Source organism: Toxotes jaculatrix, chromosome 14, assembly GCF_017976425.1.
Source record: "Toxotes jaculatrix isolate fToxJac2 chromosome 14, fToxJac2.pri, whole genome shotgun sequence".
In the NCBI taxonomy this organism is placed as follows: domain Eukaryota; kingdom Metazoa; phylum Chordata; class Actinopteri; family Toxotidae; genus Toxotes; species Toxotes jaculatrix.
In genome coordinates this window covers 11996383-12011441 of record NC_054407.1, presented here as the reverse complement: position 1 = coordinate 12011441, position 15059 = coordinate 11996383, and the positions used below count along the sequence as shown (strand labels likewise).

Below are 15059 nucleotides of genomic sequence, written 5' to 3'. Positions count from 1 at the left end.
GTTAAAAAATTTTTTGACCTCAAAATGTCATAAAAAACGTCATAGTGTAGTAAGGCGTCAAAATCAGTGAAAAAAAGTTAAAAAAATATTTTGACCTCAAAATGTCATAAAAAACGTCATAGTATAGTAAGGCGTTTTTTTCGGCCAAAAAAAGTCAAAAAAATCTTTGACCTCAAAATGTCATAAAAAACGTCATAGTATAGTAAGGCGTTTTTTTCGGCCAAAAAAAGTTAAAAAAATTTTTGACCTCAAAATGTCATAAACAACGTCATAGTATAGTAAGGCGTCAAAATCAGTGAAAAAAAGTTAAAAAAATTTTTGACCTCAAAATGTCATAAAAAACGTCATAGTGTAGTAAGGCGTCAAAATCAGTGAAAAAAAGTTAAAAAAATATTTTGACCTCAAAATGTCATAAAAAACGTCATAGTATAGTAAGGCGTTTTTTTCGGCCAAAAAAAGTCAAAAAAATCTTTGACCTCAAAATGTCATAAAAAACGTCATAGTATAGTAAGGCGTTTTTTTCGGCCAAAAAAAGTTAAAAAAATTTTTGACCTCAAAATGTCATAAACAACGTCATAGTATAGTAAGGCGTCAAAATCAGTGAAAAAAAGTTAAAAATTTTTTTGACCTCAAAATGTCATAAAAAACGTCATAGTATAGTAAGGTGGTTTTTTCGTCCAAAAAAAGTCAAAAAAGTTTTTGACCTCAAAATGTCATAAAAAACGTCATAGTATAGTAAGGCGTTTTTTTCGGCCTAAAAAAGTCAAAAAAAATTTTGACCTCAAAATGTCATAAAAAACGTCATAGTATAGTAAGGCGTTTTTTTCGGCCAAAAAAAGTCAAAAAAAATTTTGACCTCAAAATGTCATAAAAAACGTCATAGTATAGTAAGGCGTTTTTGTCGGCCAAAAAAAGTCAACAATTTTTTTTGACTTCAAAATGTCATAAAAAACGTCATAGTATAGTAAGGCGTCAAAATAGGCCAAAAAAAGTCAAAAAATATTTTGACCTCAAAATGTCATAAAAAACGTCATAGTATAGTAAGGCGTTTTTTTCGGCCAAAAAAAGTCAAAAAACTTTTTGACCTCAAAATGTCATAAAAAACGTCATAGTATAGTAAGGCGTTTTTTTCGGCCAAAAAAAGTCAAAAAAAATTTTGACCTCAAAATGTCATAAAAAACGTCATAGTATAGTAAGGCGTTTTTTTCGGCCAAAAAAAGTCAAAACATTTTTTGACCTCAAAATGTCATAAAAAACGTCATAGTATAGTAAGGCGTTTTTTTTCGGCCAAAAAAAGTCAAAACATTTTTTGACCTCAAAATGTCATAAAAAACGTCATAGTATAGTAAGGCGTTTTTTTCGTCCAAAAAAAGTCAAAAAATTTTTTGACCTCAAAATGTCATAAAAAACGTCATAGTATAGTAAGGCGTTTTTTTTTTCGGCCAAAAAAAGTCAAAAAACTTTTTGACCTCAAAATGTCATAAAAAACGTCATAGTATAGTAAGGCGTTTTTTTCCGCCAAAAAAAGTCAAAAAACTTTTTGACCTCAAAATGTCATAAAAAACGTCATAGTATAGTAAGGCGTTTTTTTCCGCCAAAAAAAGTTAAAAAAAATTTTGACCTCAAAATGTCATAAACAACGTCATAGTATAGTAAGGCGTCAAAATCAGTGAAAAAAAGTTAAAAAATTTTTTGACCTCAAAATGTCATAAAAAACGTCATAGTGTAGTAAGGCGTCAAAATCAGTGAAAAAAAGTTAAAAAAATATTTTGACCTCAAAATGTCATAAAAAACGTCATAGTATAGTAAGGCGTTTTTTTCGGCCAAAAAAAGTCAAAAAAATCTTTGACCTCAAAATGTCATAAAAAACGTCATAGTATAGTAAGGCGTTTTTTTCGGCCAAAAAAAGTTAAAAAAATTTTTGACCTCAAAATGTCATAAACAACGTCATAGTATAGTAAGGCGTCAAAATCAGTGAAAAAAAGTTAAAAAATTTTTTGACCTCAAAATGTCATAAAAAACGTCATAGTGTAGTAAGGCGTCAAAATCAGTGAAAAAAAGTTAAAAAAATATTTTGACCTCAAAATGTCATAAAAAACGTCATAGTATAGTAAGGCGTTTTTTTCGGCCAAAAAAAGTCAAAAAAATCTTTGACCTCAAAATGTCATAAAAAACGTCATAGTATAGTAAGGCGTTTTTTTCGGCCAAAAAAAGTTAAAAAAATTTTTGACCTCAAAATGTCATAAACAACGTCATAGTATAGTAAGGCGTCAAAATCAGTGAAAAAAAGTTAAAAATTTTTTTGACCTCAAAATGTCATAAAAAACGTCATAGTATAGTAAGGCGTTTTTTTCGGCCAAAAAAAGTAAAAAAACTTTTTGACCTCAAAATGTCATAAAAAACGTCATAGTATAGTAAGGCGTTTTTTTCGGCCAAAAAAAGTCAAAAAAAATTTTGACCTCAAAATGTCATAAAAAACGTCATAGTATAGTAAGGCGTTTTTTTCGGCCAAAAAAAGTCAAAAAATTTTTTGACCTCAAAATGTCATAAAAAACGTCGTAGTATAGTAAGGCGTTTTTTTCGGCCAAAAAAAGTCAAAAAAATTTTTGACCTCAAAATGTCATAAAAAACGTCATAGTATAGTAAGGCGTTTTTTTCGGCCAAAAAAAGTTAAAAAATTTTTTGACCTCAAAATGTCATAAACAACGTCATAGTATAGTAAGGCGTCAAAATCAGTGAAAAAAAGTTAAAAAATTTTTTGACCTCAAAATGTCATAAAAAACGTCATAGTGTAGTAAGGCGTTTTTGTCGGCCAAAAAAAGTCAACAATTTTTTTTGACCTCAAAATGTCATAAAAAACGTCATAGTATAGTAAGGCGTCAAAATAGGCCAAAAAAAGTCAAAAAATATTTTGACCTCAAAATGTCATAAAAAACGTCATAGTATAGTAAGGCGTTTTTTTCGGCCAAAAAAAGTCAAAAAAATCTTTGACCTCAAAATGTCATAAAAAACGTCATAGTATAGTAAGGCGTTTTTTTCGGCCAAAAAAAGTTAAAAAAATTTTTGACCTCAAAATGTCATAAACAACGTCATAGTATAGTAAGGCGTCAAAATCAGTGAAAAAAAGTTAAAAAATTTTTTGACCTCAAAATGTCATAAAAAACGTCATAGTGTAGTAAGGCGTCAAAATCAGTGAAAAAAAGTTAAAAAAATTTTTGACCTCAAAATGTCATAAAAAACGTCATAGTATAGTAAGGCGTTTTTGTCGGCCAAAAAAAGTCAACAATTTTTTTTGACTTCAAAATGTCATAAAAAACGTCATAGTATAGTAAGGTGTCAAAATAGGCCAAAAAAAGTCAAAAAATATTTTGACCTCAAAATGTCATAAAAAACGTCATAGTATAGTAAGGCGTTTTTTTCGGCCAAAAAAAGTCAAAATTTTTTTTGACTTCAAAATGTCATAAAAAACGTCATAGTATAGTAAGGCGTCAAAATAGGCCAAAAAAAGTCAAAAAATATTTTGACCTCAAAATGTCATAAAAAACGTCATAGTATAGTAAGGCGTTTTTGTCGGCCAAAAAAAGTCAACAATTTTTTTTGACCTCAAAATGTCATAAAAAACGTCATAGTATAGTAAGGCGTCAAAATAGGCCAAAAAAAGTCAAAAAATATTTTGACCTCAAAATGTCATAAAAAACGTCATAGTATAGTAAGGCGTTTTTTTCGGCCAAAAAAAGTCAAAAAAATCTTTGACCTCAAAATGTCATAAAAAACGTCATAGTATAGTAAGGCGTTTTTTTCGGCCAAAAAAGGCGTCAAAATCAGTGAAAAAAAGTTAAAAAATTTTTTGACCTCAAAATGTCATAAAAAACGTCATAGTGTAGTAAGGCGTCAAAATCAGTGAAAAAAAGTTAAAAAAATTTTTGACCTCAAAATGTCATAAAAAACGTCATAGTATAGTAAGGCGTTTTTATCGGCCAAAAAAAGTCAACAATTTTTTTTTACTTCAAAATGTCATAAAAAACGTCATAGTATAGTAAGGCGTCAAAATAGGCCAAAAAAAGTCAAAAAATATTTTGACCTCAAAATGTCATAAAAAACGTCATAGTGTAGTAAGGCGTCAAAATCAGTGAAAAAATGTTAAAAAAAATTTTGACCTCAAAATGTCATAAAAAACGTCATAGTATAGTAAGGCGTTTTTTTCGGCCAAAAAACGTCAAATTTTTTTTTGACCTCAAAATGTCATAAAAAACGTCATAGTATAGTCAGGCGTTTTTTTCGCCAAAAAAAGTCAAAAATTTTTTTAACCTCAAAATGCCATAAAAAACGTCATAGTATAGTAAGGCCTTTTTTTCGGCCAAAAAAAGTCAAATTTTTTTTTTACCTCAAAATGTCATAAAAAACGTCATAGTATAGTCAGGCGTTTGTTTCGGGCAAAAAAAGTCAAAATTTTTTTTGACCTCAAAATGTCATAAAAAACGTCATAGTATAGTAAGGCCTTTTTTTCGGCCAAAAAAAGTCAAATTTTTTTTTGACCTCAAAATGTCATAAAAAACGTCATAGTATAGTAAGGCGTTTTTTTCGGCCAAAAAAAGTCAAATTTTTTTTGACCTCAAAATGTCATAAAAAACGTCATAGTGTAGTAAGGCGTCAAAATCAGTGAAAAAAAGTTAAAAAAATTTTTGACCTCAAAATGTCATAAAAAACGTCATAGTGTAGTAAGGCGTCAAAATCAGTGAAAAAAAGTTAAAAAAAATTTTGACCTCAAAATGTCATAAAAAACGTCATAGTATAGTAAGGCTTTTTTTTTCGGCCAAAAAAAGTCAAAAAAAATTTTGACCTCAAAATGTCATAAAAACGTCATAGTATAGTAAGGCGTCAAAATCGGCCAAAAAAAGTCAAAATTTTTTTTGACCTCAAAATGTCATAAAAAACGTCATAGTATAGTAAGGCGTTTTTTTCGGCCAAAAAAAGTCAAAAAATTTTTTAACCTCAAAATGTCAAAAAACGTCATAGTATAGTAAGGCGTTTTTTTTGGCCAAAAAAAGTCACAATTTTTTTTGACCTCAGAATGTCATAAAAAACGTCATAGTGTAGTAAGGCGTCAAAATCAGTGAAAAAAAGTTAAAAAAATTTTTGACCTCAAAATGTCATAAAAAACGTCATAGTATAGTAAGGCGTCAAAATCAGTGAAAAAAAGTCAAAAAAATTTTTGACCTCAAAATGTCATAAAAAACGTCATAGTATAGTAAGGCGTTTTTTTCGGCCAAAAAAAGTCAAAAAAAATTTTGACCTCAAAATGTCATAAAAAACGTCACAGTATAGTAAGGCGTTTTTTTCGGCCAAAAAAAGTCAAAAAAAATTTTGACCTCAAAATGTCATTAAAAACGTCATAGTATAGTAAGGCGTTTTTTTCGGCCAAAAAAAGTCAACATTTTTTTAACCTCAAAATGTCATAAAAAACGTCATAGTATAATAAGGCGTCAAAATCATTGAAAAAAAGTCAAAAAAATTTTTGACCTCAAAATGTCATAAAAAACGTCATAGTATAGTAAGGTGGTTTTTTCGTCCAAAAAAAGTCAAAAAAAATTTTGACCTCAAAATGTCATAAAAAACGTCATAGTATAGTAAGGCGTTTTTTTCGGCCAAAAAAAGTCAAAAATTTTTTTAACCTCAAAATGTCAAAAAACGTCATAGTATAGTAAGGCGTTTTTTTTGGCCAAAAAAAGTCACAATTTTTTTTGACCTCAGAATGTCATAAAAAACGTCATAGTGTAGTAAGGCGTCAAAATCAGTGAAAGAAAGTTAAAAAAAATTTTGACCTCAAAATGTCATAAAAAACGTCATAGTATAGTAAGGCGTCAAAATCGGCCAAAAAAAGTCAACATTTTTTTAACCTCAAAATGTCATAAAAAACGTCATAGTATAATAAGGCGTCAAAATCATTGAAAAAAAGTCAAAAAAAAATTTGACCTCAAAATGTCATAAAAAACATCATAGTATAGTAAGGCCTTTTTTTCGGCCAAAAAAAGTCAAAAAAAATTTTGACCTCAAAATGTCATAAAAAACGTCATAGTATAGTAAGGCGTTTTTTTCGGCCAAAAAAAGTCAAAATTTTTTTAACCTCAAAATGTCAAAAAACGTCATAGTATAGTAAGGCGTTTTTTTTGGCCAAAAAAAGTCACAATTTTTTTTGACCTCAGAATGTCATAAAAAACGTCATAGTGTAGTAAGGCGTCAAAATCAGTGAAAAAAAGTCAAAAAAATTTTTGACCTCAAAATGTCATAAAAAACGTCATAGTATAGTTAGGCGTTTTTTTTTCGGCCAAAAAAAGTCAAATTTTTTTTGACCTCAAAATGTCATAAAAAACGTCATAGTGTAGTAAGGCGTCAAAATCAGTGAAAAAAAGTTAAAAAATTTTTTGACCTCAAAATGTCATAAAAAACGTCATAGTATAGTAAGGCGTTTTTTTCGGCCAAAAAAAGTCAACATTTTTTTTAACCTCAAAATGTCATAAAAAACGTCATAGTATAGTAAGGTGTCAAAATCGGCCAAAAAAAGTCAACAATTTTTTTGACCTCAAAATGTCATAAAAAACGTCATAGTATAGTAACGCGTTTTTTTCCGCCAAAAAAAGTCAGAAATTTTTTTAACCTCAAAATGTCATAAAAAACGTCATAGTATAGTAAGGCGTTTTTTTCGGCCAAAAAAAGTCAAAATTTTTTTTGACCTCAAAATGTCATAAAAAACGTCATAGTATAGTAAGGCGTTTTTTTCGGCCAAAAAAAGTCAAAATTTTTTTAACCTCAAAATGTCATAAAAAACGTCATAGTATAGTAAGGCGTTTTTTTCGGCCAAAAAAAGTCAAAATTTTTTTTGACCTCAAAATGTCATAAAAAACGTAATAGTATAGTAAGGCGTTTTTTTCGGCCAAAAAAAGTCAAAAAAATTTTTTACCTCAAAATGTCATAAAAAACGTCATAGTATAGTAAGGCGTTTTTTTCGGCCAAAAAAAGTCAAAAAAAATTTTGACCTCAAAATGTCATAAAAAACGTCATAGTATAGTAAGGCGTTTTTTTCGGCCAAAAAAAGTCAAATTTTTTTTTGACCTCAAAATGTCATAAAAAACGTCATAGTGTAGTAAGGCGTCAAAATCAGTGAAAAAAAGTCAAAAAAAATTTTGACCTCAAAATGTCATAAAAAACGTCATAGTATAGTAAGGCGTTTTTTTCGGCCAAAAAAAGTCAAATTTTTTTTTGACCTCAAAATGTCATAAAAAACGTCATAGTGTAGTAAGGCGTCAAAATCAGTGAAAAAATGTTAAAAAAAAATTTGACCTCAAAATGCCATAAAAAACGTCATAGTATAGTAAGGCCTTTTTTTCGGCCAAAAAAAGTCAAATTTTTTTTTTACCTCAAAATGTCATAAAAAACGTCATAGTATAGTCAGGCGTTTGTTTCGGGCAAAAAAAGTCAAAATTTTTTTTGACCTCAAAATGTCATAAAAAACGTCATAGTATAGTAAGGCGTCAAAATCAGTGAAAAAAAGTTAAAAAATTTTTTGACCTCAAAATGTCATAAAAAACATCATAGTATAGTAAGGCGTTTTTTTCGGCCAAAAAAAGTCAAAAAAATTTTTGACCTCAAAATGTCATAAAAAACGTCATAGTATAGTAAGGTGGTTTTTTCGGCCAAAAAAAGTCAAAAAAATTTTTGACCTCAAAATGTCATAAAAAACGTCATAGTATAGTAAGGCGTTTTTTTTTTCGGCCAAAAAAAGTCAAAAAAAATTTTGACCTCAAAATGTCATAAAAAACGTCATAGTATAGTAAGGCCTTTTTTTCGGCCAAAAAAAGTCAAATTTTTTTTTGACCTCAAAATGTCATAAAAAACGTCATAGTATAGTTAGGCGTTTTTTTCGGCCAAAAAAAGTCAAATTTTTTTTTACCTCAAAATGTCATAAAAAACGTAATAGTGTAGTAAGGCGTCAAAATCAGTGAAAAAAAGTTAAAAAAATTTTTGACCTCAAAATGTCATAAAAAACGTCATAGTGTAGTAAGGCGTCAAAATCAGTGAAAAAAAGTTAAAAAAATTTTTGACCTCAAAATGTCATAAAAAACGTCATAGTATAGTAAGGCGTTTTTTTCGGCCAAAAAAAGTCAAATTTTTTTTTGACCTCAAAATGTCATAAAAAACGTCATAGTATAGTAAGGTGGTTTTTTCGTCCAAAAAAAGTCAAAAAAATTTTTGACCTCAAAATGTCATAAAAAACGTCATAGTATAGTAAGGCTTTTTTTTTTCGGCCAAAAAAAGTCAAAAAAAATTTTGACCTCAAAATGTCATAAAAAACGTCATAGTATAGTAAGGCGTTTTTTTCGGCCAAAAAAAGTCAAATTTTTTTTTGACCTCAAAATGTCATAAAAAACGTCATAGTGTAGTAAGGCGTCAAAATCAGTGAAAAAATGTTAAAAAAAATTTTGACCTCAAAATGTCATAAAAAACGTCATAGTATAGTAAGGCGTTTTTTTCGGCCAAAAAACGTCAAATTTTTTTTTGACCTCAAAATGTCATAAAAAACGTCATAGTATAGTCAGGCGTTTTTTTCGCCAAAAAAAGTCAAAAATTTTTTTAACCTCAAAATGCCATAAAAAACGTCATAGTATAGTAAGGCCTTTTTTTCGGCCAAAAAAAGTCAAATTTTTTTTTTACCTCAAAATGTCATAAAAAACGTCATAGTATAGTCAGGCGTTTGTTTCGGGCAAAAAAAGTCAAAATTTTTTTTGACCTCAAAATGTCATAAAAAACGTCATAGTATAGTAAGGCGTCAAAATCAGTGAAAAAAAGTCAAAAAAAATTTTGACCTCAAAATGTCATAAAAAACGTCATAGTATAGTTAGGCGTTTTTTTTTTCGGCCAAAAAAAGTCAAATTTTTTTTGACCTCAAAATGTCATAAAAAACGTCATAGTGTAGTAAGGCGTCAAAATCAGTGAAAAAAAGTTAAAAAATTTTTTGACCTCAAAATGTCATAAAAAACGTCATAGTATAGTAAGGCGTTTTTTTCGGCCAAAAAAAGTCAACATTTTTTTTAACCTCAAAATGTCATAAAAAACGTCATAGTATAGTAAGGTGTCAAAATCGGCCAAAAAAAGTCAACAATTTTTTTGACCTCAAAATGTCATAAAAAACGTCATAGTATAGTAACGCGTTTTTTTCCGCCAAAAAAAGTCAGAAATTTTTTTAACCTCAAAATGTCATAAAAAACGTCATAGTATAGTAAGGCGTTTTTTTCGGCCAAAAAAAGTCAAAATTTTTTTTGACCTCAAAATGTCATAAAAAACGTCATAGTATAGTAAGGCGTTTTTTTCGGCCAAAAAAAGTCAAAATTTTTTTAACCTCAAAATGTCATAAAAAACGTCATAGTATAGTAAGGCGTTTTTTTCGGCCAAAAAAAGTCAAATTTTTTTTTGACCTCAAAATGTCATAAAAAACGTAATAGTATAGTAAGGCGTTTTTTTCGGCCAAAAAAAGTCAAAAATATTTTTTACCTCAAAATGTCATAAAAAACGTCATAGTATAGTAAGGCGTTTTTTTCGGCCAAAAAAAGTCAAAAAAAATTTTGACCTCAAAATGTCATAAAAAACGTCATAGTATAGTAAGGCGTTTTTTTCGGCCAAAAAAAGTCAAATTTTTTTTTGACCTCAAAATGTCATAAAAAACGTCATAGTGTAGTAAGGCGTCAAAATCAGTGAAAAAAAGTCAAAAAAAATTTTGACCTCAAAATGTCATAAAAAACGTCATAGTATAGTAAGGCGTTTTTTTCGGCCAAAAAAAGTCAAATTTTTTTTTGACCTCAAAATGTCATAAAAAACGTCATAGTGTAGTAAGGCGTCAAAATCAGTGAAAAAATGTTAAAAAAAAATTTGACCTCAAAATGCCATAAAAAACGTCATAGTATAGTAAGGCCTTTTTTTCGGCCAAAAAAAGTCAAATTTTTTTTTTACCTCAAAATGTCATAAAAAACGTCATAGTATAGTCAGGCGTTTGTTTCGGGCAAAAAAAGTCAAAATTTTTTTTGACCTCAAAATATCATAAAAAACGTCATAGTATAGTAAGGCGTCAAAATCAGTGAAAAAAAGTTAAAAAATTTTTTGACCTCAAAATGTCATAAAAAACATCATAGTATAGTAAGGCGTTTTTTTCGGCCAAAAAAAGTCAAAAAAATTTTTGACCTCAAAATGTCATAAAAAACGTCATAGTATAGTAAGGTGGTTTTTTCGGCCAAAAAAAGTCAAAAAAATTTTTGACCTCAAAATGTCATAAAAAACGTCATAGTATAGTAAGGCGTTTTTTTTTCGGCCAAAAAAAGTCAAAAAAAATTTTGACCTCAAAATGTCATAAAAAACGTCATAGTATAGTAAGGCCTTTTTTTCGGCCAAAAAAAGTCAAATTTTTTTTTGACCTCAAAATGTCATAAAAAACGTCATAGTATAGTTAGGCGTTTTTTTCGGCCAAAAAAAGTCAAATTTTTTTTTACCTCAAAATGTCATAAAAAACGTAATAGTGTAGTAAGGCGTCAAAATCAGTGAAAAAAAGTTAAAAAAATTTTTGACCTCAAAATGTCATAAAAAACGTCATAGTATAGTAAGGCGTTTTTTTCGGCCAAAAAAAGTCAAATTTTTTTTTGACCTCAAAATGTCATAAAAAACGTCATAGTATAGTAAGGTGGTTTTTTCGTCCAAAAAAAGTCAAAAAAATTTTTGACCTCAAAATGTCATAAAAAACGTCATAGTATAGTAAGGCTTTTTTTTTCGGCCAAAAAAAGTCAAAAAAAATTTTGACCTCAAAATGTCATAAAAAACGTCATAGTATAGTAAGGCGTTTTTTTCGGCCAAAAAAAGTCAAATTTTTTTTTGACCTCAAAATGTCATAAAAAACGTCATAGTGTAGTAAGGCGTCAAAATCAGTGAAAAAATGTTAAAAAAAATTTTGACCTCAAAATGTCATAAAAAACGTCATAGTATAGTAAGGCGTTTTTTTCGGCCAAAAAACGTCAAATTTTTTTTTGACCTCAAAATGTCATAAAAAACGTCATAGTATAGTCAGGCGTTTTTTTCGCCAAAAAAAGTCAAAAATTTTTTTAACCTCAAAATGCCATAAAAAACGTCATAGTATAGTAAGGCCTTTTTTTCGGCCAAAAAAAGTCAAATTTTTTTTTTACCTCAAAATGTCATAAAAAACGTCATAGTATAGTCAGGCGTTTGTTTCGGGCAAAAAAAGTCAAAATTTTTTTTGACCTCAAAATGTCATAAAAAACGTCATAGTATAGTAAGGCGTCAAAATCAGTGAAAAAAAGTCAAAAAAATTTTTGACCTCAAAATGTCATAAAAAACGTCATAGTATAGTAAGGCGTTTTTTTTCGGCCAAAAAAAGTCAAAAAAAATTTTGACCTCAAAATGTCATAAAAAACGTCATAGTATAGTAAGGCCTTTTTTTCGGCCAAAAAAAGTCAAATTTTTTTTTGACCTCAAAATGTCATAAAAAACGTCATAGTATAGTAAGGCGTTTTTTTCGGCCAAAAAAAGTCAAATTTTTTTTGACCTCAAAATGTCATAAAAAACGTCATAGTGTAGTAAGGCGTCAAAATCAGTGAAAAAAAGTTAAAAAAATTTTTGACCTCAAAATGTCATAAAAAACGTCATAGTGTAGTAAGGCGTCAAAATCAGTGAAAAAAAGTTAAAAAAATTTTTGACCTCAAAATGTCATAAAAAACGTCATAGTATAGTAAGGCGTTTTTTTCGGCCAAAAAAAGTCAAAAAATTTTTTAACCTCAAAATGTCAAAAAACGTCATAGTATAGTAAGGCGTTTTTTTTGGCCAAAAAAAGTCACAATTTTTTTTGACCTCAGAATGTCATAAAAAACGTCATAGTGTAGTAAGGCGTCAAAATCAGTGAAAGAAAGTTAAAAAAATTTTTGACCTCAAAATGTCATAAAAAACGTCATAGTATAGTAAGGCGTTTTTTTCGGGCAAAAAAAGTCAACATTTTTTTAACCTCAAAATGTCATAAAAAACGTCATAGTATAATAAGGCGTCAAAATCATTGAAAAAAAGTCAAAAAAAATTTTGACCTCAAAATGTCATAAAAAACATCATAGTATAGTAAGGCCTTTTTTTCGGCCAAAAAAAGTCAAATTTTTTTTTGACCTCAAAATGTCATAAAAAACGTCATAGTATAGTAAGGTGGTTTTTTCGTCCAAAAAAAGTCAAAAAAATTTTTGACCTCAAAATGTCATAAAAAACGTCATAGTATAGTAAGGCTTTTTTTTTTGGCCAAAAAAAGTCAAAAAAAATTTTGACCTCAAAATGTCATAAAAAACGTCATAGTATAGTAAGGCCTTTTTTTCGGCCAAAAAAAGTCAAATTTTTTTTTGACCTCAAAATGTCAAAAAACGTCATAGTATAGTAAGGCGTTTTTTTTTGGCCAAAAAAAGTCACAATTTTTTTTGACCTCAGAATGTCATAAAAAACGTCATAGTGTAGTAAGGCGTCAAAATCAGTGAAAGAAAGTTAAAAAAATTTTTGACCTCAAAATGTCATAAAAAACGTCATAGTATAGTAAGGCGTCAAAATCAGTGAAAAAAAGTCAAAAAAATTTTTGACCTCAAAATGTCATAAAAAACGTCATAGTATAGTTAGGCGTTTTTTTTTTTCGGCCAAAAAAAGTCAAATTTTTTTTTGACCTCAAAATGTCATAAAAAACGTCATAGTGTAGTAAGGCGTCAAAATCAGTGAAAAAAAGTTAAAAAATTTTTTGACCTCAAAATGTCATAAAAAACGTCATAGTATAGTAAGGCGTTTTTTTTCGGCCAAAAAAAGTCAACATTTTTTTTAACCTCAAAATGTCATAAAAAACGTCATAGTATAGTAAGGCGTCAAAATCGGTCTAAAAAAGTCAAAAAAATTTTTGACCTTAAAATGTCATAAAAAACATCATAGTATAGTAAGGCGTCAAAATCGATGAAAAAAGTCAAAAATAATTTTGACCTCAAAATGTCATAAAAAACGTCATAGTATAGTAAGGTGTCAAAATTGGCCAAAAAAGTTATACTTTAGTATGGCCTCAAAATTTAATTTAATCAACAAAACAATCTGAAGAGCCGATGGGGAGCCGAAAGAGCCGGCTCTTTTTATTGAGCTGAGCCAAAAGAGCCTGTTCTCTAAAAAGAATTCCCATCACTACTCACCTGCTAGCTGGCTGCCAACTGTGGAATGGATTTCCTGAACGGCGGCGTGTTTCATTACTCTGCATCACATTGAGACACAGTTTACAGCCTGTTAGCAGAACAGCCGGCAGGGAATCACTTGTGGAGTCATTTTAGCAGACAACATTAAAGCACAGACATGTTTCATGGATCAAAAATCTCCGCAGGTTGGATCGGAACTTTCCAATCCGTGAATTATGTTGGTATCGGAACCCGATGCGATACTGGATCGGATCGACCACATCCCTAGTCACAGTGTTGTGTGTGCCTGTCTGAGCTGTTTCCTGTTTGCGTTTCCAGGTGACCTGACCAAACAGTTGCCTCTGACCGTGGTGGGAGAGCACGGCGACAAGGTGATTCAGTGTCGATGGCACACACAAGACCTGTCCTTCCTCTCATCCTCTGCTGACCGCACAGTCACACTCTGGACACACAACCCATAACACCTACACAAGTTCTCACACATACACAGAAAACCAGTTGCTATAATCTTGAATACACACATTCCCCTAAAACAACACTGCACCTCCTGCACTATCAACAACGGTCACACCCTTTCAACACACTCTTAAACACAGACACACAAACAGGTGAAGGAGCCCTTCCCTCCTGTCTGTAGGAAGCCAAATGGATACAAACCTGTGACACATCAAAAGCACACGTTGCATGTTCTCCTTTGTCTTTACATCTCTCACACTGCATTTCTCTCACAGATTGTTATGTTGAGGGGTAAAAGCTGCAGGATCCTTCATTATTCTCACTTCATCCTTCAGTCCATGTGGTGTCACCTTACATCTTCGCTCTTTACACACACACACCAGTCAGTTGCTGCATGTCCTTTTCACTGAGGAGTTGTTGAGTTTAGACAGGACAGAGTGCTTCGTTCATGATGGTGCCTTCCTTCAGTTCTCGGTTTCCATAACAAAAATGTTAAAAAAGAGGGAAAAAAATAGTTTTTTCAAGATCAAATTTTGTTATTAGTTTTGAGAAGACCTACATTCCTCCTTTCGCATATCATTTTGTTACAGCTGGTGTTATGCTGCTATATTGTCTGGGAAAACAAGGGTGGAATTTATGGTATAAGATGTAATTTTTCAGTGTGTCAGTAGTGAGCTTTTCCTATCAGGAAGCTGAATCTGTGGACGCCAAACTGTCAGCTGTTGCTTCCCCGTGGGATGTACCAATGTCTGTTGTTCGCTGTGTCCACTGCATTACTGCAACTCAAAATGTGTAAATTTAGCTTGTGCGTTTCTTTTAAGTTTGAAATCGGTGTTTTTTGCGCTGAAGCTGTTACAGTGTCTTGCAATGGCTTGCTTGCAATGGAAGATCGTTACTATGTCAGCATCAAAGGGAAATACAAAATGTAATTTTTGGTTGAATGCCCTAGCATTCAGTTAAGCAGTGTAAAAGCTCTGGTTTGTCTACTGCTGTAATAATGTAACAACAGTAGGTGGCAGTCTTCGCCCGTACCGAGGCTCTGACCATATGCACAATGAAATCTGAATGGAACCACGGGTGTTTTCGTATTTATTTAGAACCAGTATTTGGGGCATATGCATTGTATTCTTTTCTTTTCTTGTATGTAACATGCGCACTTTGTCTTTGAACATTGATACTTACAAAGATGCATATTTAAGTTTTTATGTTAATGTATAGTATATATATTGTTTTAACAAATAAGGCCAAACTAATACGTACATAGATGTGTTTATTTCAGTTGTGTTTATGTATGTACAGTTATTACTATGTTTCGGAAATGCTAGTGGCTCTTGTATTAAGCCTTTCTAATTCTTGTTT

General features: G+C 30.3%; 1 protein-coding gene across 1 annotated transcript in view; it reads left to right on the top strand.

The window, feature by feature from the left end:
• The window catches only part of wdr47a (WD repeat domain 47a), a 69478-nt gene extending 54572 nt beyond the window's left edge, over positions 1-14906 (top strand). Inside the window, exon 17 of the mRNA XM_041055177.1 lies at positions 13563-14906. Within this exon, the coding sequence (XP_040911111.1) occupies positions 13563-13705 (143 nt within the window). The 3' untranslated portion in view covers positions 13706-14906. The remainder of the gene's footprint in view (positions 1-13562) is intronic.
• Positions 14907-15059: the final 153 nt, after the last annotated feature.